At 44.3% G+C, this 23885-nt stretch overlaps 2 protein-coding genes across 2 annotated transcripts; both read right to left on the bottom strand.

Annotated features, from left to right (window-relative positions):
- Positions 1–627: 627 nt before the first annotated feature.
- LOC310830465 (vomeronasal type-2 receptor 26-like) lies at positions 628–6345 on the bottom strand (the record flags this gene model as incomplete). Its single annotated transcript, XM_083710243.1, has 5 exons — positions 628–1566; positions 2725–2952; positions 3502–4152; positions 5461–5752; positions 6200–6345. 5 exons carry the CDS (start codon positions 6343–6345, stop codon positions 628–630), a joined length of 2256 nt encoding a protein of 751 aa, XP_083566369.1.
- A 7848-nt stretch (positions 6346–14193) lies between these two features.
- Positions 14194–23081, bottom strand: LOC310830466 (vomeronasal type-2 receptor 26-like; the record flags this gene model as incomplete). The annotated part of the gene is made up of 6 exons (XM_083710244.1): positions 14194–15104; positions 16024–16150; positions 16301–16528; positions 16869–17729; positions 22204–22495; positions 22936–23081. The coding sequence occupies 6 exons, from the start codon at positions 23079–23081 to the stop codon at positions 14194–14196; spliced, it is 2565 nt and encodes an 854-aa protein (XP_083566370.1).
- Between the last annotated feature and the right edge of the window lie 804 nt (positions 23082–23885).

Genomic DNA, 23885 nt, shown 5'->3' on the forward strand with positions numbered 1-23885 from the left:
ATCCCATACAATGCAGAAATTTGAGCTAAGGCATCCATGGCAGATGGACATCCAACCTCTGCTTAAAAACCTCCAATAAAGGAAAGTCCATAACCTCAGAAGGGAGTCTATTCCAAACAACTCTTATTGTCAGAAAGTTCTTCCTGATGTTTAGTCAGAAACTAATTTCTTGTAATTGGATCGAGTCCTTTCAGTGCATCTGATTCTTCATAAGTGTTACATTTGTCCCAAATGAAATTAGTTGTCTAAGTGTGGACCCAGTTCTCCAATCTAGGAAGACCATATTGAATCCTAATTAGCTACCCTATCTCAGTTTGGTGTCATCTGCAAATTTGATGAACATACCTTGAACTCCCTCATCCAAGTCATTTATAAAAACGTTGGACATCAATGGGGACAGAATGGAACCCTGTGGTACCCCACTTGTCACTTGCTGATATGGAAACTTCCACAGGGAAACAAGAATTGTTTCCAGTATTCAATAGCAATCATGTGAGAATAATATTACACTGTTCTATTATGAAAGGAAATGTAATTTGTGGGTTTTCTAGGGAACGTTTGATTCAGTCTTCACCTTAAAATTTGCAACCATGTGGAGAAAATAAAAAACAACAACAAAATGGACAATTACATTCTTTGAGGGTTTTTCCTGATGAGCTGTTCCTTATTGTTCAGCTCAGGTCTCAAGATAATTATGTAACATTTTGGGGAAAAGATGCAACCCAGTAGTCCAGCACTGGAAGTTAAAATAGAGAATATCTCCACTGCCACCATGTATTTTCCCTTAGTGCTCAGGTAGGAAGGAATAAATGATAACCAAACACTGCAAAAGACAAACATGCTGAAAGTGATGAACTTGGCTTCATTGAAACTGCCAGGTAGCTTTCTGGCAAGGAAAGCCACAGTGAAACTGACAAATGCCAGGAATCCCAGGTAGCCAAGTACACAGTAGAACATAATCACAGACCCCTCATTGCATTCTAATACAATTTCTGAAGTGAAGGAGTGCATGTCAACATCTGGGAATGGGGAAGAGGTTGCAAGCCAAACAGTACAAATAAGTGCTTGGAGGAGGGAGCAGGAAAGAACAATGCAGCTGGCCAGACTCTTTCCCACCCACTTCCTCATTTTGGATCCAGGTTTGGTGGCCATGAAAGCCAGAACTACCGTGATGGTTTTTGCCAGCACACAAGCCACAGCCAATGAGAAGATGATGCCAAAGGCACTTTGTCGGAAGAGACACATCACCAGATGGGGTTCTCCAATAAACAGAAATGTACAAAGGAAGCAAAGCAGGAGTGAGATGAGGAGAGTATAGGTGAGATCCCGGTTGTTGGCTTTGACAATGGGAGTATTGTGGTGTTTTATAAACGTTGCAAGCACTAGAGTTGTGATCATAGAAGATGAAAGAGCTAAAGAGGCTAAACAGAGGCCCAAAGGTTCTTCATAAGACAAGAAGCTGACATCCTTTGGAATACATTGGTCTTGTCTTTTGTTTGGATATTTTTCATCTGGGCATTTATAACAATCACTTGTATCTGAAAAAAGGATGGAATCTTTGTGTAGCTAGAAATTATAGAACCACACAATAAACATATGGCTGTAATCTTTTAATGCCTTTGTAAATCTTCTGAGTATTGTAATGAGCTTAGCCTTGAATTTTGTTGCGGGTTTGGTGTGGAGGGGCATTAAAAGCAAAGGTACTTGTCACCACAGTCCTAAGATGGTGAGACTCACAGCACTGACTGCATCAACAGATCTCATCTCTCCATGCTTCACAACTTTGGATGTAGCACAAATCCAGCATATCTGTATCTCAGCTTTTCAGCCTTCTGTTTCCAGCTCAGCTCTCACACACCACATTGGCTATGATTCTCTACCTACCTGTCAGTTGAGTTGCCAGAAGGCCCATCCATTTGCCCAGAGAGTACTATTTGTACTGGCCAGATTACAATAATGATCTTAAAATCCAAATCATTATTTTATGATGGGGGTCATAGTGCCCAGCCATAGCCTAAATAATTAAAAGGAGCTTATGAAGGTGCTTAAGTGACACACTAAGGACATTATCTTACAACTGCCCAGTTAGCAATGGAATCTTTCAACGCACCATCACCTCCAAACCCACATCAATATTCAAGGCTAAACTCAAGTATATTACAATGCTTAAATGTCCAATTTAAATAGACATGAAGAGATTGCAACCATATGTTTTTGAATGTTGCATTAGAAATTATCTACTGATGCTCAAAAAGAAGCCAGGACTAAGAATCGATTTACGGAAATAAAGCTCAACTCTGTAGAGAATTGTCTAGTTTTGAAAGGCATGGAAAAGTGTTTTTTCAGCTGATATTCTGCTGCTCAAAAAGAAACCCAAGTCTCCATGTCTAATTATTAAAATGAAGCTGAGCTCCATCTATCTGGTAATGCTGTGTATAACATTTTTTACCTTTCTGATCTGAAATCTTTCCTTCTGGGCATGGAATGCAATCGTAGCAGCAAGATGGCTCACCCTCTCTCACTTTCTTGCAAGAACCAGGGTAACAACTCTCACTGCACATAGATAGAGGCTGTGCCTAAAGTGTAAATGAAAGGGGTTAATGATAATCTTGATGATTAAGGAGCTTGGAACCCTTAAAATCTAGAGCAATTCTCGAAAGTTACACAACATTCACAAAATCCAGCATTTAATAGGGGCAGTATATTATCCAAAACTGTCTCTACCTGGTTAAATTCCCTGTGCCATCTTATAGCATCCTCATTGATTTTAAATGCTTGGTCTGGAGGAGCTTGGGGATCCAGCCTCCCAACATTCACTCTATGAAAGGATTGGTTTGCGGGGAAAATCCAGTTCATGATATCAAAACCAGCTGCTAACTCCCCATTCTGATCAAAGGAAACTTTTTCCCCTGCACTGTTGTTAAATGAGACACCTTTCAAAAACCAGTGGAGCTGAATTGAAAGGGAAAGAGCAGAATTAGAAAATTCTGCAACTTGAGCTTGTATGCAAAATGATAAATGTGACATAGATTCCATGTTGGAAAGTTTCCCAAATAGAACATATTATGAATGCTATTTTCATTAAAAGCCATATGTTGGGGCTCACATTCCCCCAAATATATGTTCCTTTTTGTTCACAATATTTGATTGGAGAACAACATTGTAAAATCAGAAGAATTTCGATTTCAGAGGAAAGCTGCATTTAACTTTCGGTATCGGTAGGGAAGTGTGGATTTGTGTCCATTAAAATATACACAGAATTACTTTTCCTCTATCTCTAATATCCATTACCTGCCAAAGGCATTGGCCCTGACATTTCTGCACGCCTCTGTTCTTCATTACACTGTGCTTGAGACTAGATGAGGACATAGCATGTAAAGCATGGGCCATAACATAGACAGCATTGTAGATACTGTAGCTGTGGGAGGTCATGCTCATTTCAAAAAAAGATGCAGGCAGACTCTCCAGCTTTTCCTCCCCAGTGCAAATGTCTCCATCCACCTTGACCGCATCTGTATTTGGGAATATGCAGCCAAAGGACTGTTGCCAGAAGTCCTTGATGAAACCATCTCCTGTGGCGCTGGATGGGTTTCTGCTTCTAACAAATTCTTGAAGTCCTGGTAGATCATTGGCATGAATTGTAAATGAGAGAGATCCATGGATTATTTCTGTATCCCAAGTCTTCTGATATACCATTGAAGTGAGGTCAGTCTGGGCTGTTATTATCCACACTATACCTTTTGACTTCTTCTTTATATGTTCTTGTCCTGACAGATATGGAAACCATCTCAAGAACACAATCCCATAGGATTCTCCATATGCCACCACTACATGGGCTTTACTGTCTATGATTTTGTCATGTATTTTGCCCCCCTTGTTGAACATGTCATTAATATCTGTGACAACGGTAAACCTTTGACTTCTTTCTATGAAGGCAAAGCAGATACCTCTCTGAGAAAAAGGCGGAACCACACTTTGCACAAATCTTTCTCCATTGTCATTATCCATAGTTAGGAGTCCAATCCACGTCCACCTGAAATGCAGAAGCAAAGAAAGAATCCCTGCAAACTGACTGTCTTCTCTGGGCACCATCTGGTAGAAAGGGATGCCTGGCGTTTTGTCATTCATCACTGGAGCAGGACCATAGATGAGCTAAAGAAAAGAGCAGAGAGGAAAGAATGGCATTGTATTGCTATGAATCTGGATGAGGAAGTAGGTTGCATGCCTACATATATAAGACCCTTAAAGTAAGGTTGCCAGACATCCCTGTTTCCCGGGGACAGTTCCCGTAAAAACCAGTTCCCATACAAAATACATTGAAGTTGAAAAGATTCCCCAGATTCATTGAAAAAAATCTGGTAACCTTAACTTAAAGGGTCTTAACTGCAAGAACTAACAGGTTTTGAGATCTAAGGAAGAATTCAAGTGGTTAAATAGCCAGATAGGCTTCTTTGTTGAGGTAACAAACGGTCTGTGACAGATAACAAATGGGTGTGTTCCCTTCCCTCAACTCATTGGAAATTAGTTAGAAATGACCAAGGACAAAACTGAGTTGTGTGTGTGTGTAAGCTAGAAGTTAGAAGCTGGAAATAGCAGCCTGAGAAGGCAGAGAGAGATAGCCATGCTTGATTACTTTTTGAATCAGAGGTTGTGTCTGTTGGAGAAGTAAGACCCCTTTGGGGTGTTAATGTTGTGAACCTCTCCATCATAGGCTCAGGTTGTATATATGCATAAGCAAACCATATATCATAAAGACTCCACAGTCTCCACTGTACCCCATTTCAAGGGAAACACAAATCCTGGGTAAGTGCCTGGAACCCCTGGAATCTCAAAATGCTTAGAGATTGGGGTGGCAGGCACCTGTATGTTATGAAGTCCTAATCAGAGTTGAAATGAATGAATCTCAGTTACACATGTGCATTAACTTCAATAGTTTAATATGGCTAGGATAAGTGTTGAATGCCACCTATAGACAGAAAGTTCAAAGACAAACTACACCCACATTTTGTCAATAATATTTTCAGTAAACTTGCAATGTTGGAAGCTTTTCCTTTTAGCAGAAGTTCCTGTGGCTGAGCCAGCCAACTTCTCAGTAGCATAAATAACAACTATGGATTTTTCTTTTACTAATTTAAGAACATGCACAGAGGTTTATTTCACAGCTGAGATTTGACATTTATAGGATGGAATGACCATGAATTTATATTACTCTGTGTATACCAAAAAAACAAAAAAATGAATTGTGAAAAAGTACTAAAATTGTATAATTACAAATAGAACCAGTGCCTTTTTCTGGGGATACTCAATGGTACATAGGTGAACCTTTCTCTCTCTGCATGTTAACATTGTGGCATTTTCTGTAACAACCTCATGGTGAGTAATGGCACCTTTTTTTCCTCAAAAAAGAAAAAAAGGACTGCATAGAACAACAAACACACACAGAAAAGAGACCCATCATACCTGTGGAATCTTGTAAATATCCACCAGTGTAGCCACTTGAAGTGAGGTTGGGGGGTCCAGTCCCCCAATGACCCCAATCAGCTTAGTTTGGACATCACAGTTGTAATTTGGAACAAAACCTCCCAGGGTGTATATGAGTAGCATTGTAGCATGGTAGGTCCACTTGTCAGTGAAATAGCTGTCATAGATGTGGAAGCCCAAGGTGACATTGTGTAAGAGCTGAGGGTTTTCATTGATCTCTTTTACTGCAAATGCCAAGGCCAGGATGTGCTGATAATTCTTAGGTACTGCACTAGAAGGTAAGTTGTATTCGGAATCATAAGGAACCATCACATGTTGTAAAAAATATTGCAAATGTTATAAAAATAATGTTTTCTATATCTCATCTCATTATTCATATAACAATTTTCTTGAGGTAACCTTACCTTTAGGTGGCCCATACAAATTTTAAATCAACAACAACCAAATATTACCACTGTTCATCAAAACATATGCTTTCCTATTCTTTAATAGTAAAGTAGCAATTCAGAGCAGGGTGTTCCAAAATAAACAGTATAATTTAAGATCTTCAGGATGTGATGTTTGATACAAATGACAGGGCATAGCTTTCCCTCTTTTTTTAAAAAAACCCAGTTGTTTCTTTGGATAGTTTATTACCTTTCAAAACAAATAATTCATGGAATGAAAATTAAGACTGATAACGGGTAATAGCTTTAAAATATTATAGTTAAGCCCTTACGCAAGCTCTTCAGGCAAAGGTGATGGGGGTTTTTCAATGAAGCTGATTGCATTGGAGATGATGAAAGTGTGGGAAGCGATAGCTCCAATGATTAGGTCTCCTGACTGGTGGTACTCATGAAGCGGAGGATCTGGATCATCAACCATGCACTTAATGATGTGCGCTTTGCTTACCATGTGAGGAAGCAGTACCAGAAGCAAGAGGAACAATAACAGCATTGTGGGCAGAAATGTTTTCTCTACATGCAGATTTCTTCTTTTTATCTCAAAAAGCTCAGGACTAAAATATATAGGGTCAGAAATCAGACTGACACATTATTGTCTAATAGTCTTAATTCCTAAACCAGTCCTAGATTTCTGGAGGTCATTTTTATACCATTATTCAAAAACTATGTTATTAGTTTTCCTGGAGTCCACAGTAAACTGCACTGTAGTGTTGGAAAGTAGCTCGTTAATTAGAGTACTTTGGATAATTAAAGAGGGAAGTAGTCACCAATTCAACAAGGAGCTTTCCATGTGGAATTGCTGAGGACATGTTTTTCATGTCTGAAATTAACTTTTTCTTTCTTTCAATCATTTAAGGATCTCAAGGGGCACCTGAATAGGCTGTGAGAAACAAGAAATTTGCCCAGAGCCAGGGAAAATGGGGGTGTTTGATCATAGGAATGTCTTCCAGCAGAACAGGGGTACCCAAAGTGAATCCTCTATAAGTTGTTAGACCCCCCCCCAACACCATCATAACTGACCACAGACCAGGTAGATGGGATTTTTAGTCCAAAAACCTATTGAGTACAAGACATTGTCTATGCCCGTTTCAGGACACAGTCAGCGGTTTGAAGTTGGTGCCCACTGGAACTGGTATGGTAGAGAGGCCAACTATAGTGATGTTGGGAAATCTTAGCAAGTTAAAACTTTGGCTCATGCTAAAGAAGAGCATTGTGGGAGAGCCAAATGCTGTAGGATCCTGGTAAAGTGTATCTGTTTCTTTAATTGCAGACTTTCTGTCCTTGAGAGTGTGAATAAATTATCTTCTCCATCTGTAGAAAAGGGAATTTCTAGTTGATTTGTGGTTCTTGGCACCTGGATGTCCCAGACATGGATTCAGTGTGAATTGGTTACCTTGTTTATTGTCTAGAATCTGGTTGTCTGTGGGAATGCTTTAATTTTCAAGGTCTTGGGATAAACAGCATTCTGCTGCCAATTCTCCTAACAAGTTTGAGTTGTTGTTCCCCTATCTAACCATTGATAGTTTGCTAATTAATCTAAAGAACTGATTGGCTTTTGAGTTTTGAATCCATGTGGGTTCAAAGGGGATAAAACCTTAGGGAACCCACTTGCAATTCGCAGCCCGCCTCACCTCTTCTATTCTACTATGTGGAACTTTTGTCATTCAAAGAGGGCTTGCCCTGATGCTCGGGAATGCGGAATCAGCTGAGAGTGTTATGAACCTTTCTGTTTCTTCTTTTCATTCTCATTGTGAATATGTTTTTTAGCAAGTGATATTATACAATGTTTTTATTTTCTGTTTGAAACTTGTAAGTGATGTGCAAACTTTTATGTTTGAATAATCTTGTTTTTTGATAAATTCTCGAAAAATGACTTTTTCCTGTTTTGTCTTTTGTGCCTTCTGCTAGGGAAGCTAAACCAGCACCTGACCACTTAGTCGCCTACCACACTGGTTGGATTTCTGTCTGTGTCACGGTAAAGTGTCACAGGGTGGGGCAGACCGGTAACACTGAAGAGTAATCTCCTTCCTTCGGTTACTTTTCTGGGCTGTTCTAAGATAAGGAAGTGGTGGCAGCAACTACTGTTTTTGTTTATTTCCTTTTCTGAAAAAGAGCTTCTGCGCACCCCTCTCTCTCAGCCGGGTCTTGCCGGACTTGGAAAGCAGGTGGGGGAGTGCATACGAATGCTACACCAACCATAGGTGAAAACAGAACTAATGAAAAACAGAGCCAAAGTTAGCGGCCAGCACAGTGAATTCGATTTGAATACAGAATCGGCAGCGGCGGGGGGGGGGGGGAGAGAGCAACAATAAAGGCAAGAGCTGAAGCAGTACCCCTGGAGCAGTACTGAGCTTTCTTCACACCCTGGAGTCTAGAATTATTTCTGCTTTGTACTCTTCCTCTCTGTGATGGCCTGGGATTCTGATTCAGAGGCTGAACCAGAGGAATCCCAGCCTGCACAGGAGTCCTCGCCTCCAGGGCTGGCTGAATTGGGGCAGGGCCTTGATGCTGAAGCGCCTGCACCTGTGTCGGAGCCTCAGGAGCAGGCACCAGGTGATCCCACTCTGGCTTCAGAGGTGGTTGAAGACTCAGTGCCTGCAGGTGAGTCTCCCCCTGGGCCCAGTAACCCTTTAGCCTCTCCTGAACTGCAGAGACTCAGGGCAGAGAGGCGAAGGGAACTGGTTGCTCTCCCCACCACGCTAGATGCCCTCATTCAACGGAGTCTACAAATAGACGATCGGCTGGAGCACCGTCGCCAGGCTCGGGGCCGCCGGCACTTCCAGTTCTCGGCGCCAGTTTCTACTAGCAGCTCCACGGCCACAGCCGAGTCATCGGAGGAGCCTATGCAGCTTGGGGCAGTGCGGCCACGCCTCTCCCCCGCGGAGAAGATGCGGCGTCGGGAGGGAAATCTATGTCTCTACTGTGGCGAAAGTGGACACTACACCCGTTCCTGAGAAACGCCAGCCACAGGGAAACCGCCAACCCCCAGTAGCTGATGGCCCTGGCTACCTGGGGTCCCAAACAGCACAGAATGGGGCCACACCAATTGAATTGCAACACCTTATGGTTCCGGTACGTCTATACCCTCCAGGTGGGCTCTGGATCCTTACCCATGCTCTGGTGGATTCAGGGGCAACCTGCTCGTATATGGCCGCTGCCTTTGCTGCCCATCATCGGGTGCCACTTCAGAGCAAGCCAGAACCGGTACAGGTGGAGGCAATTGATGGACGGCTCCTGCGTTCAGGTGCCGTTACTCAGGAGACCCAGCCCTTGGTCCTGTGTCTCCAGCAGCACCGGGAGATGCGAACCTTGGACATTGCCTCCATGCCCCGGTTCCCCCTGGTGCTCGGGATGGACTGGCTGGAGGCTCACAATGTTCAGATTGACTGGGTCAAACGGGCTGTGCACTTCCCAGACTCAAGTTCTCATGCCCAGACCGAGATGCTAGCAGCTGCGCCCACTGAGGAGGCTGCATCTACGCTCCCCGCTGAGTACCGGGACTATCACGACGTGTTCGAGGAACGAGGGGCGGACCATCTGCCGCCGCATCAGTCTTTTGACTGCGGCATAGACCTCCAGCCTGGAGCGCCCCTGCCGGTGAGTCGCTTATACTCTCTAATAGAGCCAGAGCGCGAGGCCTTGCAGGACTTCTTGCGCAAGAACCTGGAGCGTGGTTTCATTAGGCCTTCTACCTCGCCCACTGCTGCGCCAGTGCTCTTCGTTAAGAAGAAATGTGGGGAGCTCCGCCTTTGCCATGATTACCGGGCCCTGAACAAAATCACCATCCCAGACCAGTACCCCTTGCCCCTCATTTCGGAGTTGCTGGAGCGGGTGCAAGGGGCGCAGGTGTTCACCAAGCTAGACCTCCGGGGGGCCTACAATTTAATTCGGATCCGAGCCGGGGATGAGTGGAAGACAGCATTCGGGACCCGGTACGGGCAGATCGAATACCTGGTGATGCCTTTCGGATTGTGCAACGCGCCTGCTGTGTTCCAACGATACATCAACCACGTGTTCCAGGACTTGCTAGACAAGTACGTGGTGGTGTACTTGGATGACATTCTGGTTTTCTCCCGTGACCCGGCTCGCCATGAGGATCATGTCCGGACCGTGCTGCAGCACTTGCGAGAGCACCGTCTGTATGCAAAGCTCAGCAAGTGCGAGTTCCATCAGCGGTCAGTGGACTTCCTTGGTCACCGACTCTCTCCAGATGGGGTGCAGATGGATCCTGGAAAGGTGGCAGCAGTTCGGGAATGGGCGGCACCTCGGAACCGCAAGGCCTTACAGCGATTCCTGGGGTTCGCCAACTATTACCGGACCTTCATTGCGGATTATGCCCATCGCACCACCCCATTGACCCGGCTACTGCGCCCCAAGACGCCTTTTTCCTGGACAAGGAGGCAGAGGAGGCATTTCAGGGGTTGAAGGCCTGTTTCCAGAGAGCACCAATCTTGCAACACCCTGATCCCTCTCGACTCTTTGTGGTAGAGACCGACGCCTCCAGTACGGCTCTCGGTGCCGTCTTGTCTCAGCAGCACGGACCTGATGCGCCACTCTTACCCTGTGCCTACTATTCCCGCCAGCTCCTTCCAGCGGAGCATAACTATACCGTGTGGGAGCGGGAACTACTGGCTATCAAGGTGGCCTTTGAGGTCTGGCGCCACCATCTTGAGGGGGCACGACACCTGGTGGAGGTGAGAACCGACCACCGGAACCTGGAGTACCTCCAGACCACCCACAATCTGAACCAAAGGCAGATCCGGTGGGCGTTGTTCTTTTCCCGGTTCCAGTTCCGGATCCGCTACATCCTGAGCTCCCAAAACCAGAAGGCGGATGCCCTGTCCCGGAAACCTGAAGACAACGCAGACACGGTACAGCAAGCAGTACCCACCACGATCCTACCACCGGCTGCATTCCTGGCCACCCAGGAGGCTGAGCCACTGCAGGCCCGGGTGCTGCAACAGCAGCGGGTCAATGCTTGGGCCCAGGAACGACTCCGGGAACTGGCCGAAGGGTCATGCCCTCAGTATCCAGGGCTGGTCTTGCATCAGGGCCTTCTGCTGCACCATGGTCGCCTATACATCCCGCCAGGGCCACTGCGGGCTGAGGTTCTCCGGATGACCCATGATGCCCCAGCCGCGGGACACTTTGGGCGGTATCGGACCACCCATCTGGTAAGCCGTGAGTTTTGGTGGCCCCGTCTGAAGGCTGAAGTGGCTCGCTACGTCGCTGGTTGTGATGTCTGCCGGCGGGCCAACGGCCCTACCGGGCGACCCCCCGGCCTTCTTCAGCCATTGCCGGTTCCACCACGTCCTTGGCACACGGTTTCTCTGGACTTTGTAGTGGACTTACCCCCGTCTCGTGGCTGCACCTGCCTTCTAGTTTTCTCCGACCATTTCACTAAGATGGTGCACTGTGCTCCCTGCCCATCCATACCCTCAGCTAAAGAAACGGCTCAGCTGTACCTTCAGCATGTCTTCCGCCTGCATGGCCTACCTGAGCATGTGGTGTCCGACCGGGGCGTTCAGTTCACATCCCGGTTCTGGCGAGCTTTGCACCAGGCCCTCGGGACAGAGGTCTGTCTCTCATCAGCCTACCACCCACAGACCGATGGCCAGACGGAACGGGCGAATGCGGTGCTGGAGCAGTACCTCCGGTGTTACTGCAGCTACCAGCAGGATGACTGGGTCGACCACCTAGCATTGGCGGAGTTCGCTTACAACAATGCGGTGAATGCGTCCACCCAGCAGACCCCGTTCCAGGCCAGTTACGGTTTTCATCCACGGCTGTTTCCGGATGTGCTGCCGGCATCCGCGGTCCCTGCGGTGACAGAGTGGCTTCAGGAGCTCCAGTCCCAGCATCAGCTATTGATGGAGCAACTGCACCAGGCCAAGGAGGCGTACAAGGCCCAGGCCGACCGCCACCGCCAGGTGGGGCCGGAACTCCACGTTGGTGACCTGGTATGGCTATCCACTCGCCACCTCCACCCCTCTCGACCTTCGCGGAAGCTGGACGCCCGTTTCACTGGCCCGTTTCCTATCATGGACCAGGTCTCGCCTGTGGCATTCCGTCTCCGGTTGCCCGCAACCCTAAAGGTTCACCCGGTATTCCACAGGTCCCTTCTGAGTCCGGTGGCCCCACCCGACGAGTTCCACCCGGACCGTCCCCGACCGCAGCCAGTTTTGGTTCAGGGGGAGCCTGAGTACGAGGTGGAACGCATTCTGGACTCCCGATACCGCAGGGGAAAGCTGCAGTATCTCATAGACTGGAAGGGGTATGGACCGGAGGACCATTCCTGGGAACCAGCAACCAACGTCCATGCGCCTGCTTGCCTCCGAGATTTCCATGCGGCGTATCCCAGCAAGCCGGGTCCAGACTGAGGGGGGGCCTGGGAGGGGGGATGGTGTGATGGCCTGGGATTCCGATTCAGAGGCTGAACCAGAAGAATCCCAGCCTGCACAGGAGTCCCCGCCTCCAGGGCCGGCTGAATTGGGGCAGGGCCTTGATGCTGAAGCGCCTGCACCTGTGTCGGAGCCTCAGGAGCAGGCACCAGGTGATCCCACTCTGGCTTCAGAGGTGGTTGAAGACTCAGTGCCTGCAGGTGAGTCTCCCCCTGGGCCCAGTAACCCTTTAGCCTCTCCTGAACTGCAGAGACTCAGGGCAGAGAGGCGAAGGGAACTGGTTGCTCCCAGGAGGAGTGCTCTCCTTAAGGCCAAGAGAGGCGGGTATCCTGGGGGCCGGGACTGCCCCTGGCCTCAGAACAGATAAAGGTCAGTCGGCCCGGTCCCAGGTTGTGGGAGCAACGTCGTTGTTGAGTGCCTGTTCCTGCCCAGACCCAGACCTGACTCTCCAGTGCTCCTGTCCCCGCCCGGCTTCCTGTTTCGGACCTCGCCCAGCTCCTTGTGAACTGATTCCAGGCTAGTGACTCAGGACTGGACTTTGACTATGCCTATGGTAACCTCCCCCCCCCCCCCGGGATCAGCACACTCTCCTTCTATCATGACAGGAAGTGCAGGTGCATGTCTAGGTGCCTGGTAAGGGTGTGTAGGCACGATGGATGATCTGTGGAAGACTGGTTGAATCTTCATAGTTACAGGCAGTTGAAGCCTGAAAGTCATGTGGTTGATCATCATTCCAGCTACGTGTCACTCCTTTAAGGCAATTCACTTTCAATTGAACTCTTATAATGGAATTTTAAGTGGTGTGCACATTACCAACTTGATATATATTAGCAACTCATTATAATTATTTATTTATGATAATTGCATTTATTTTCTCTATATAATCTATGTATAAATGAATGGTTTGTTTTTTCTATTTCTGTATCCTTATGATGCCTTATGAGAACCTCTGAACTACTAAATTCCTTGCCTGTCTATATCTAAAGGATTGTTTGAATAGTTTGAGGGCACAACAAATCAGGATGTTTAGCTACATGCACTACCTTCATTGAGATTCCCCAAATCATAGGAAATGGTAAGTATAGTTAAGGATGTGTCGGAGAACTGATTGTCAAGGAAGATGGACGATAGGTGGGTGAAGCATGATTCCAGAGACTCCAGAGTACTGGGTACGCAATATAATGAAGGAAAGAAGATAAGGCAGTGAAGCAAGACAGTTTGAATCCCTTGACCTGTGACTACTCTTGATACATGCATGAATGCTATGACTTAGTAATGTATTGTGTTTGCAAACCCCGTAAAAGCTTTGTTTAAATGTGCCTTAGGGAAGTTCCCTTAACTGGCAATTCTCTGAACAACGGGTTTTGGGAGGCTCCCCTATTCCAATAGCTGCTTTAATAAACTGCGTCCCAACTGGATGCTGTGTATCTATATTTCTCTTGGTTCTGATTTTCTTTAAGGTGTTATATTCTCATCTGGGCGTAAGCCATTAAGAGCTTGTTTAGGAATAAATACACAAACTCATCTCATCATAATTCTGACTGACTATTCTTCATGATATATCTGTGATGCATCACCTTCAACTATAGCAGGATCTGCTTGCTTCATTTAATATATTGTAGACACTGTACACATCAAAAGGTGTCTTTAGATGAGGTTGCCTCTGTTGGCTCCATGTCCAAGGATTGGTCATCTGTTAGTTATAAAAATATTCTAATTCTTGAATAGGCTACAATGGTATTCAAGAACTCAAACTGAAAAAGTCTCCCTTGTGGAGGTGGTTCATTCAACAATTCCCCTGAGATTTACCCTTCTTTTTCCTCTAAAGGTGCCATAATGTATTATTCTACGTATTTCAAAATGGACAATTACATTCTTTGAGGTTTTCTCCTGATGAGCTGTTCCTTGTTGTTCAACTCAGGTCTCAAGATAATTATGTAACATTTTGGGGAAAAGATGCAACCCAGTAGTCCAGCACTGGAAGTTAAAATAGAGAATATCTCCACTGCCACCATGTATTTTCCCTTTGTGCTCAGGTAGGAAGGAATAAATGATAACCAAACACTGCAAAAGACAAACATGCTGAAAGTGATGAACTTGGCTTCATTGAAACTGCCAGGTAGCTTTCTGGCAAGGAAAGCCACAGTGAAACTGACAAATGCCAGGAATCCCAGGTAGCCAAGTACACAGTAGAACATAATCACAGACCCCTCATTGCATTCTAATACAATTTCTGAAGTGAAGGAGTGCATGTCAACATCTGGGAATGGGGAAGAGGTTGCAAGCCAAACAGTACAAATAAGTGCTTGGAGGAGGGAGCAGGAAAGAACAATGCAGCTGGCCAGACTCTTTCCCACCCACTTCCTCATTTTGGATCCAGGTTTGGTGGCCATGAAAGCCAGAACTACCGTGATGGTTTTTGCCAGCACACAAGCCACAGCCAATGAGAAGATGATGCCAAAGGCACTTTGTCGGAAGAGACACATCACCAGATGGGGTTCTCCAATAAACAGAAATGTACAAAGGAAGCAAAGCAGGAGTGAGATGAGGAGAGTATAGGTGAGATCCCGGTTGTTGGCTTTGACAATGGGAGTATTGTGGTGTTTTATAAACGTTGCAAGCACTAGAGTTGTGATCATAGAAGATGAAAGAGCTAAAGAGGCTAAACAGAGGCCCAAAGGTTCTTCATAAGACAAGAAGCTGACATCCTTTGGAATACATTGGTCTTGTCTTTTGTTTGGATATTTTTCATCTGGGCATTTATAACAATCACTTGTATCTGAAAAAAGGATGGAATCTTTGTGTAGCTAGAAATTATAGAACCACACAATAAACATATGGCTGTAATCTTTTAATGCCTTTGTAAATCTTCTGAGTATTGTAATGAGCTTAGCCTTGAATTTTGTTGCGGGTTTGGTGTGGAGGGGCATTAAAAGCAAAGGTACTTGTCACCACAGTCCTAAGATGGTGAGACTCACAGCACTGACTGCATCAACAGATCTCATCTCTCCATGCTTCACAACTTTGGATGTAGCACAAATCCAGCATGTCTTTGTCTCTCAGCTTCTCAGCCTTCTGCCTGTTTCCAGCTCAGCTCTCACACACCACATTGGCTATGATTCTCTACCTACCTGTCAGGTGAGTTGCCAGAAGGCCCATCCATTTGACCAGAGAGTACTATTTGTACTGGCCAGATTACAATAATGATCTTAAAATCCAAATCATTATTTTAGGATGGGGGTCATGGTGCCCAGCCATAGCCTTATAATTAAAAGGATGCTTATGAATGTGCTTAAGTGACACACTAAGGACATTATCTTACAACTCCCCAGTTAGCAATGGAATCTTTCAATGCACCATCACCTTCAAACCTACAACAATATTCAAGGCTAAGCTCAAGTATATTACAATGCTTAAATGTCTGATTTAAGAAGACATGAAGAGATTGCAACCATATATTTTTGAATGTTGCACTAGAAATTATCCACTGGTGCACAAAAGAAAGCCATGCCAATCTATTTAAGGAAATTAAGCTCAGCTCTGTTGACAGAGAGAAATGTCTGGTTTTGAAATGCATGGAAAAGTGTTTCTTCAGCTGATATACTGCTGCTCAAAAAGAAACCCAAGTCTCCATGTCCAATTATTGAAAGGAAGCTGAGCTACATCTGTCTGGTAATGCTGTATATAAATTATTTTACCTTTCTGTTCTGAAATCTTTCCTTCTGGGCATGGAATGCAATCATAGCAGCAAAATGCCTCGCCCTCCTTCACTTTCTTGCAAGAACCAGGGTAACAACTCTCAGTGCACACAGATAGAGGCTGTGCCTAAAGTGTAAGTGAAAGGGGTTAATGATACTCTTGATGATAAGGAGCTTGGAACCCTTAAAATCTAGAGCAATTCTCGAAAGTTACACAACAATCACAAAATCCAGCATTTAATAGGGGCAGTAGAGTATTATCCAAAATTGTCTGTACCTGGTTAAATCCCCTGTGCCATCTTATAGCATCCTCATTGATTTTGAACACTTGGTCTGGAGGAGCTTGGGGATCCAGCCTCCCAACTTTCACTCTATGAAAGGATTGGTTTGCGGGGAAAATCCAGTTCATGATATCAAAACCAGCTGCTAACTCCCCATTCTGGTCAAAGGAAACTTTTCCCCCTGCACTGTTGTTGAATGAGACACCTTTCATAAACCGGTGTAGCTGAATTGAAAGGAAAAGAGCAAGAATTGGAAAATTCTGCAACTTGAGCTTGTATGTAAAGTGACAAATGTAAATAGATTCCATTTTTGCAAGGTTTCCAAATAGAACATATTATGAATGCTATTTTCATTAAAATTCACATTTTGGGGCTCACATTGCCCCCAATATATGTTCCTTTTTTGTTCACAATATTTGATTGGAGAACAACATTGTAAAATTAGAAGAATTTTTGATTTCAGAGGAAAGCTGCATTTAAATTTATGTATTAATTTGGGGAGTGTGTTTGTATACATTAAAATATGCATAGAATGACTTTTCCTCTATCTTTAATATTCATTACCTGCCAAAGGCTTTGGCCCTGACATTTCTGCATGCCTCTATTCTTCATTACACTGTGCTTGAGACTAGATGAGGACATAGCATGTAAAGCATGGGCCATAACATAGACAGCATTGTAGATACTGTAGCTGTGGGAGGTCATGCTCATTTCAAAAAAAGATGCAGGGAGACTCCCCAACTTTTCCTCCCCAGTGCAAATGGCCCCAACCACCTTGACCGCATCTGTATTTGGGAATACACAGCCAAAAGCCTGTTGCCAGAAGTCCTTGATGAAACCATCTCCTGTGGCGCTGGATGGGTTTCTACTTTTAACAAATTCTTGAAATCCTGGTAGATCATTGGCGTGAATTGTAAATGAGAGAGATCCATGGATTATTTCTGTATCCCAAGTCCACTGATACACCATTGAAGTGAGGTCCATCTGGGCTGTTATTATCCACACTATACCTTTTGACTTCTTCTTTATATGATCTTGTTCTGACAGGTATGGAAACCATCTCAACAACGCAGTCCCATAGGATTCTCCATATGCCACCACTACATGGGCTTTACTGTCTATGATTTTGTCATGTATTTTACCCCCTTTGTTAAACATGTCATTAATATCTGTGACAACGGTAAATGTTTGGCTTCTTTCTATGAAGGCAAAGCAGATACCACTCTGAGAAAAAGGCGGAACCACATTTTGCACAAATCTTTCTCCATTGTCATTATCCATAGTTAGTAGTCCAATCCAAGTCCACCTGAAATGCAGAAGCAAAGAAAGAATCCCTGCAAACTGACTGTCTTCTCTGGGCACCATCTGGTAGAATGGGATGCCTGGCGTTTTGTCATTCATCACTGGAGCAGGGCCATAGATGAGCTAAAGAAAATAGTGGAGAGGAAAGAATGGGATTGTATTCTTATGAATTTGGAGGAGGTAGTAGGTTGTATGCTTACATACATAAGACCCTTAGAAGGTTCTTAACAGCTAGAACCAGCAAATGTTTAAATCTAAGGAAGGATTCAAATGGTTAAATAACCAGACAGGCTTCTTGATAACAGCCCTCAAGTATGGGTAGTTAACGTAACAAAGGTAGTGTCTCTGTGTCTGATAACAAATGGGTGGGTGCCCTTCTCTCAACTCATTGGCAGTTAATTAGAAATGACCAGGACAAAGCTGAGTTCTGTTTGTGTGTAAGCTAGAAGCTGGAAATAGCAGGCTAGGAAGCCAGAGAGAGATAGCCATGCTTCATTTCTTCTTGAACCAGAGGCTGTGGCTATTGGAGAAGTAAGACCCTTTTGGGGTGTTAATTAATCCAAGACTGCAGCTATGGGAGAAGCAAGAGCCTTTTGGTGTGCTAATGCTGTGAACCTCTCCATCATAGGCTCAGGGTGTATATATGCATAAGCAAACCATGTATCATAAAGACTATGCCCCCTTCATGGATCACTGCCTTGCCGTGGCGAAGGGGCTTGAAGAACTCAGAGAAGCTATGAACTATGCCGAGCAGGGCACCCAAGATGAACAGGTCATAGTGAAGAGTTTTGACCAAACGTGATCCACCTGGAGGAGGAACCGGCAAGCCACTCCAGTATCCCTGCCAAGAAAACTCCATGGACAAAGACAACAGGCATATAAAAGTTATGACGCTGGAAGATGAGCCCCTCAGGTCGGAAGGCGTCCAACATGCTACTGGGGAAGAGCGGAGGACAAGTACAAGTAGATCCAGAGCTGATGAAGCGGCTGGGCTAAAGCCGAAAGGACGTTCAGTTGCGGATATGCCTGGAAGCGAAAGGAAAGTCCAATGCTGTAAAGAAAAATATTGCATAGGAACCTGGAATGTAAGAACCATGAACCTGGGTAAGTTGGATGTGGTCAAAAATGAGATGGCAAGAATAAATATTGACATCCTGGGCATCAGTGAGCTAAAATGGACGGGAATGGGCGAATTCAGTTCGGATGACCATCATATCTACTACTGTGGGCAAGAAACCCGCAAAAGAAATGGAGTGGCCCTCATAGTCAACAAAAGAGTTGCGAAAGCAGTACTGGGATGCAATCTCAAAAATGATAGAATGATCTCGATACGAATCCAAGGCAGACCTTTTAACATAACAGTAATCCAAGTTTATGCACCAACTACTGGTGCGGAAGAAACTGAAATTGACCAATTCTATGAAGACTTACAACACCTTATAGAAGTGACACCAAAGAAGGATGTTCTTCTCATTATAGGAGATTGGAATGCTAAAGTAGGGAACCAAGAGATAAAAGGAACAACTGGCAAGTTTGGCCTTGGAGAGCAAAATGAAGCAGGGCAAAGGCTAATAGAGTTCTGTCAAGAGAACAAGCTGGTCATCACAAACACACTTTTCCAACAACACAAGAGACGACTCTACACGTGGACATCACCAGATGGGCAGCATCGAAATCAGATTGATTATATTCTCTGCAGCCAAAGATGGAGAAGCTCGATACAGTCATCAAAAACAAGACCTGGAGCTGACTGTGGCTCAGATCATCAGCTTCTTATAGCAAAATTCAAGCTTAAACTGAAGAAAGTAGGAAAAACCACTGGGCCAGTAAGATACAATCTAAATCAAATCCCTTATGAATACACAGTGGAAGTGAGGAACAGGTTTAAGGATTTAGATCTGCTGGACAGAGTGCCCGAAGAACTATGGATGGAGGCTCGCAACATTATACAGGAGGCAGCAACGAAAACCATCCCAATGAAAAGGAAATGCAAGAAAGCAAAGTGGCTGTCCATCGAGGCCTTACAAATAGCGGGGGAGAGAAGGCAAGCAAAATGCGAGGGAGATAGAGAAAGATACAGGAAATTGAATACAGATTTCCAAAAAATAGCAAGGAGAGATAAGAAGGCCTTCTTAAATGAGCAATGCAAAGAAATAGAGGAAAACAACAGAATGGGAAGAACCAGAGATCTGTTCAAGAAAATTGGAGATATGAAAGGAACATTTCGTTCAAAGATTACTATAATAAAGGACAAAAGTGGTAAGGACCTAACAGAAGCAGAAGACATCAAGAAGAGGTGGCAAGAATACACAGAGGAATTATACCAGAAAGATATGGATGTCTCGTACACCCCAGGTAGTGGGGTTGCTGACCTTGAGCCAGACATCCGGGAGAGTGAAGTCAAATGGGCCTTAGAAAGCACTGCAAATAACAAGGCCAGTGGAAGTGATGGTATTCCAGCTGAACTATTTAAAATTTTAAAAGATGATGCTGTTAAGGTGCTACACTCAATATGCCAGCAAGTTTGGAAAACTCAGCAGTGGCCAGAGGATTGGAGAAGATCAGTCTACATCCCAATCCCAAAGAAGGGCAGTGCCAAAGAATGCTCCAACTACCGCACAATTTCACTCATTTCACACGCTAGCAAGGTTATGCTTAAAATTCTACAAGGAAGGCTCAAGCAGTATGTGGACCGAGAACTCCCAGAAGTGCAAGCTGGATTTAGAAGAGGCAGAGGAACCAGAGACCAAATTGCAAACATGCGCTGGATTATGGAGAAAGCTAGAGAGTTCCAGAAAGACATCTACTTCTGCTTCATTGACTATGCAAAAGCCTTTGACTGTGTCGACCACAGCAAACTATGGCAAACTCTTAAAGAAATGGGAGTGCCTGATCACCTCATCTGTCTCCTGAGAAATCTCTATGTGGGACAAGAAGCTACAGTTAGAACTGGATATGGAACAACTGATTGGTTCAAAATTGGGAAAGGAGTACGACAAGGCTGTATATTGTCTCCCTGCTTATTTAACTTATATGCAGAATTCATCATGTGAAAGGCTGGGCTGGATGAATCCGAAGTCGGAATTAAGATTGCCGGAAGAAATATCAACAACCTCAGATATGCAGATGACACAACATTGATGGCAGAAAGTGAGGAGGAATTAAAGAACCTTTTATTGAGGGTGAAAGAGGAGAGTGCAAAATATGGTCTGAAGCTCAACATCAAAAAAACGAAGATCATGGCCACTGGTCCCATCACCTCCTGGCAAATAGAAGGGGAAGAAATGGAGGCAGTGAGAGATTTTACTTTCTTGGGCTCCATGATCACTGCAGATGGTGACAGCAGCCACGAAATTAAGAGACGCCTGCTTCTTGGGAGGAAAGCAATGACAAACCTAGACAGCATCTTAAAAAGTAGAGACATCACCTTGCCAACAAAGGTCCGTATAGTAAAAGCTATGGTCTTCCCAGTAGTGATGTATGGAAGTGAGAGCTGGACCATAAAGAAGACAGATCGCCAAAGAATTGATTCTTTTGAATTATGGTGCTGGAGGAGACTCTTGAGAGTCCCATGGACTGCAAGAAGAACAAACCGATCCATTCTTAAGGAAATCAGCCCTGAGTGCTCACTGGAAGGACAGATCGTGAAGCTGAGGCTCCAATACTTTGGCCACCTCATGAGAAGAGAAGACTCCCTGGAAAAGACCCTGATGTTGGGAAAGATGGAGGGCACAAGGAGAAGGGGACGACAGAGGACGAGATGGTTGGATAGTGTCTTCGAAGCTACAAACATAAGTCTGACCAAACTGCGGGAGGCAGTGGAAGACAGAAGTGCCTGGCGTGCTCTGGTCCATGGGGTCATGAAGAGTCGGACACGACTAAACGACTAAACAACAAAGACTATGCAGTCTCCACTGTACCTCATTTCAAGGGAAACACAAACCCTGGGTAAGTGCCTGGAACTTCAAATTGCTCTGAGATTGGGATGGTAGGCAACAGTATGTTATGAAGTGCTAGTCAGAGTAGACCCATTGAAATGAATGAATCTCAATAATGCATATGCATTAACTTCAATGCTTTAATATGAGTAGGACCAGTGGTGAATAGACAGAATGTTTGAAGAATAATACACCCACATTTTGACAATAATATTTTCAGTAAACTTGAAATGTTATTGGCTTTTCCTTTCCTGTGGCTGAGCCAGTCAGCTTCTCAGTAGCATAAATAACAACTAGGGATTTTTCTTTTAGTAATTTGAGAACATGCACAGAGATTTATTTCACAGATGAGATTAGACATTTATAGGAATGAATGGCCATGTATTTATATTATTCTCTGTGTTTACCAAAAAAAGAGGAAATGTGACAAAGTACTAAAATTGTAAAAGTACACATAGAACCAGTGCTTTTCCTGGGGGTACTCAATGGTACATAGGTGAATCTTTCTTTCTCCAAATGTTAACATTGTGGCATTTTCTGTAACAACCTCATGGTGAGTACTGGCACCTTTTTTTCTCAAAAAAGAAAAAAAGCACTGTATAGAACAACACACACACACACACACACACACACACACACACAGAAGAGACCCATCATACCTGTGGAATCTTGTAAATATCCACCAGTGTTGCCACGTGAAGTGAGGTTGGGGGGTCCAGTCCCCCAATGACTCCAATCAGGTTAGTTTGGACATCACAGTTGTAATTTGGAACAAAACCTCCCAGGGTGTATATGAGTAGCATGGTAGCATGGTAGGTCCACTTGTCATTGAAATAGCTGTCATAGATGTGGAAGCCCAAGGTGACATTGTGTAAGAGCTGAGGGTTTTCATTGATCTCTTTTACTGCAAATGCCAAGGCCAGGATGTGCTGATAATTCTTAGGTACTGCACTAGAAGGTAAGTTGTATTCGGAATAATAAGGAACAATTACATGTTGTAAAAAGTATTGCAAATGTTATAAAAATAATGTATTCTATATCTCGTTATTCATATTCATCTAACAATTTTCTTGAGGTAACCTTACCTTTAGGTGGCCCATACAAATTTTAAATCAACAACAACCAAATATTACCATTGTTCATCAAAACATATGCTTTCCTATTCTTTATCAGTAAAGTAGCAATTCAGAGCAGGGTGTTCCAAAATGGTATAATTTAAGATCTTCAGGATGTGATATTTGATACAAATGACTGGGCGTAGCTTTCCCTCTTTTTTAAATAACAGTTGTTTCTTTGGATAGATTATTGCCTTTCAAACAAATACTTAATGGAATGAAAATTAAGACTAATAACTAATATTAGTTTACAAAATATTATAGTTAAGCCCTTACGCAAGCTCTTCGGGCAAAGGTGATGGGGGTTTTTCAATGAAGCTGATTGCACTGGAGATGATGAAAGTGTGGGAAGCGATAGCTCCAATGATTAGATCTCCTGACTGGTGGTACTCATGAAGCGGAGGATCAGGATCATCAACCATGCACTTAATGATGTGCGCTTTGCTTACCATGTGAGGAAGCAGTACCAGAAGCAAGAGGAACAATAGCAGCATTGTGGGCAGAAATGTTTTCTCTAGATGCAGATTTCTTCGTTTTATCTCAAAAAGCTCAGGACTAAAATATATAGGGTCAGAAATCAGACTGACACATTATTTTCTAATAGTCTTAATTCCTAAACCAGTCCTAGATTTCTGGAGGGTATATTCATACAATTATTCAGAACTGTGCTATTAGTTTTGCTGGAGTCCACAGTAAACTGCACTGTAGTGCTGAAAAGTAGCTTGTTAATTAGAGTACTTTGGATAATTAAAAAGGAAGAAGTCACCAATTCAACAAGGAGCATTCCATGTGGAATTACTGAGGACATGTTTTTCATGTCTGAAATTAACTTTTTACTTTTTACTTTTTCCAATCCATCAAGGGGCAACTGAATTGGCTGTGAGAAACAAGAAATTTGTTCAGAGCCAGGGGAAAAGGGGGTGTTTGAGCATGAGATTGTCTTGCTGCAGAACAGGGGTACCCAAAGTGAATCCTCCAAAAGTTGTTAGACCCCCCCCCAACCCCATCGTAACTGACAACAGACCAGGCAGATGGGATTTTGAGTCCAAAAACCTACTGAGTACAAGACTTTGTCTATGCCTGTTTTAGGACACAATCAGTGGTTTGAAGTGGTTCGTGCTGCCGAACACCCCCCGCCCCCAATTTGGTGCTGCTCCATTGGCCTTGCTTTGGATTGGGTCGCCTGCTTTGGAGCAGGGGCTGGGTAGGAATTTTTCCATTTGGCA

Source organism: Podarcis gaigeae (assembly GCF_964106915.1).
Source record: "Podarcis gaigeae genome assembly, chromosome: 13".
Lineage (NCBI taxonomy): Eukaryota > Metazoa > Chordata > Lepidosauria > Squamata > Lacertidae > Podarcis > Podarcis gaigeae.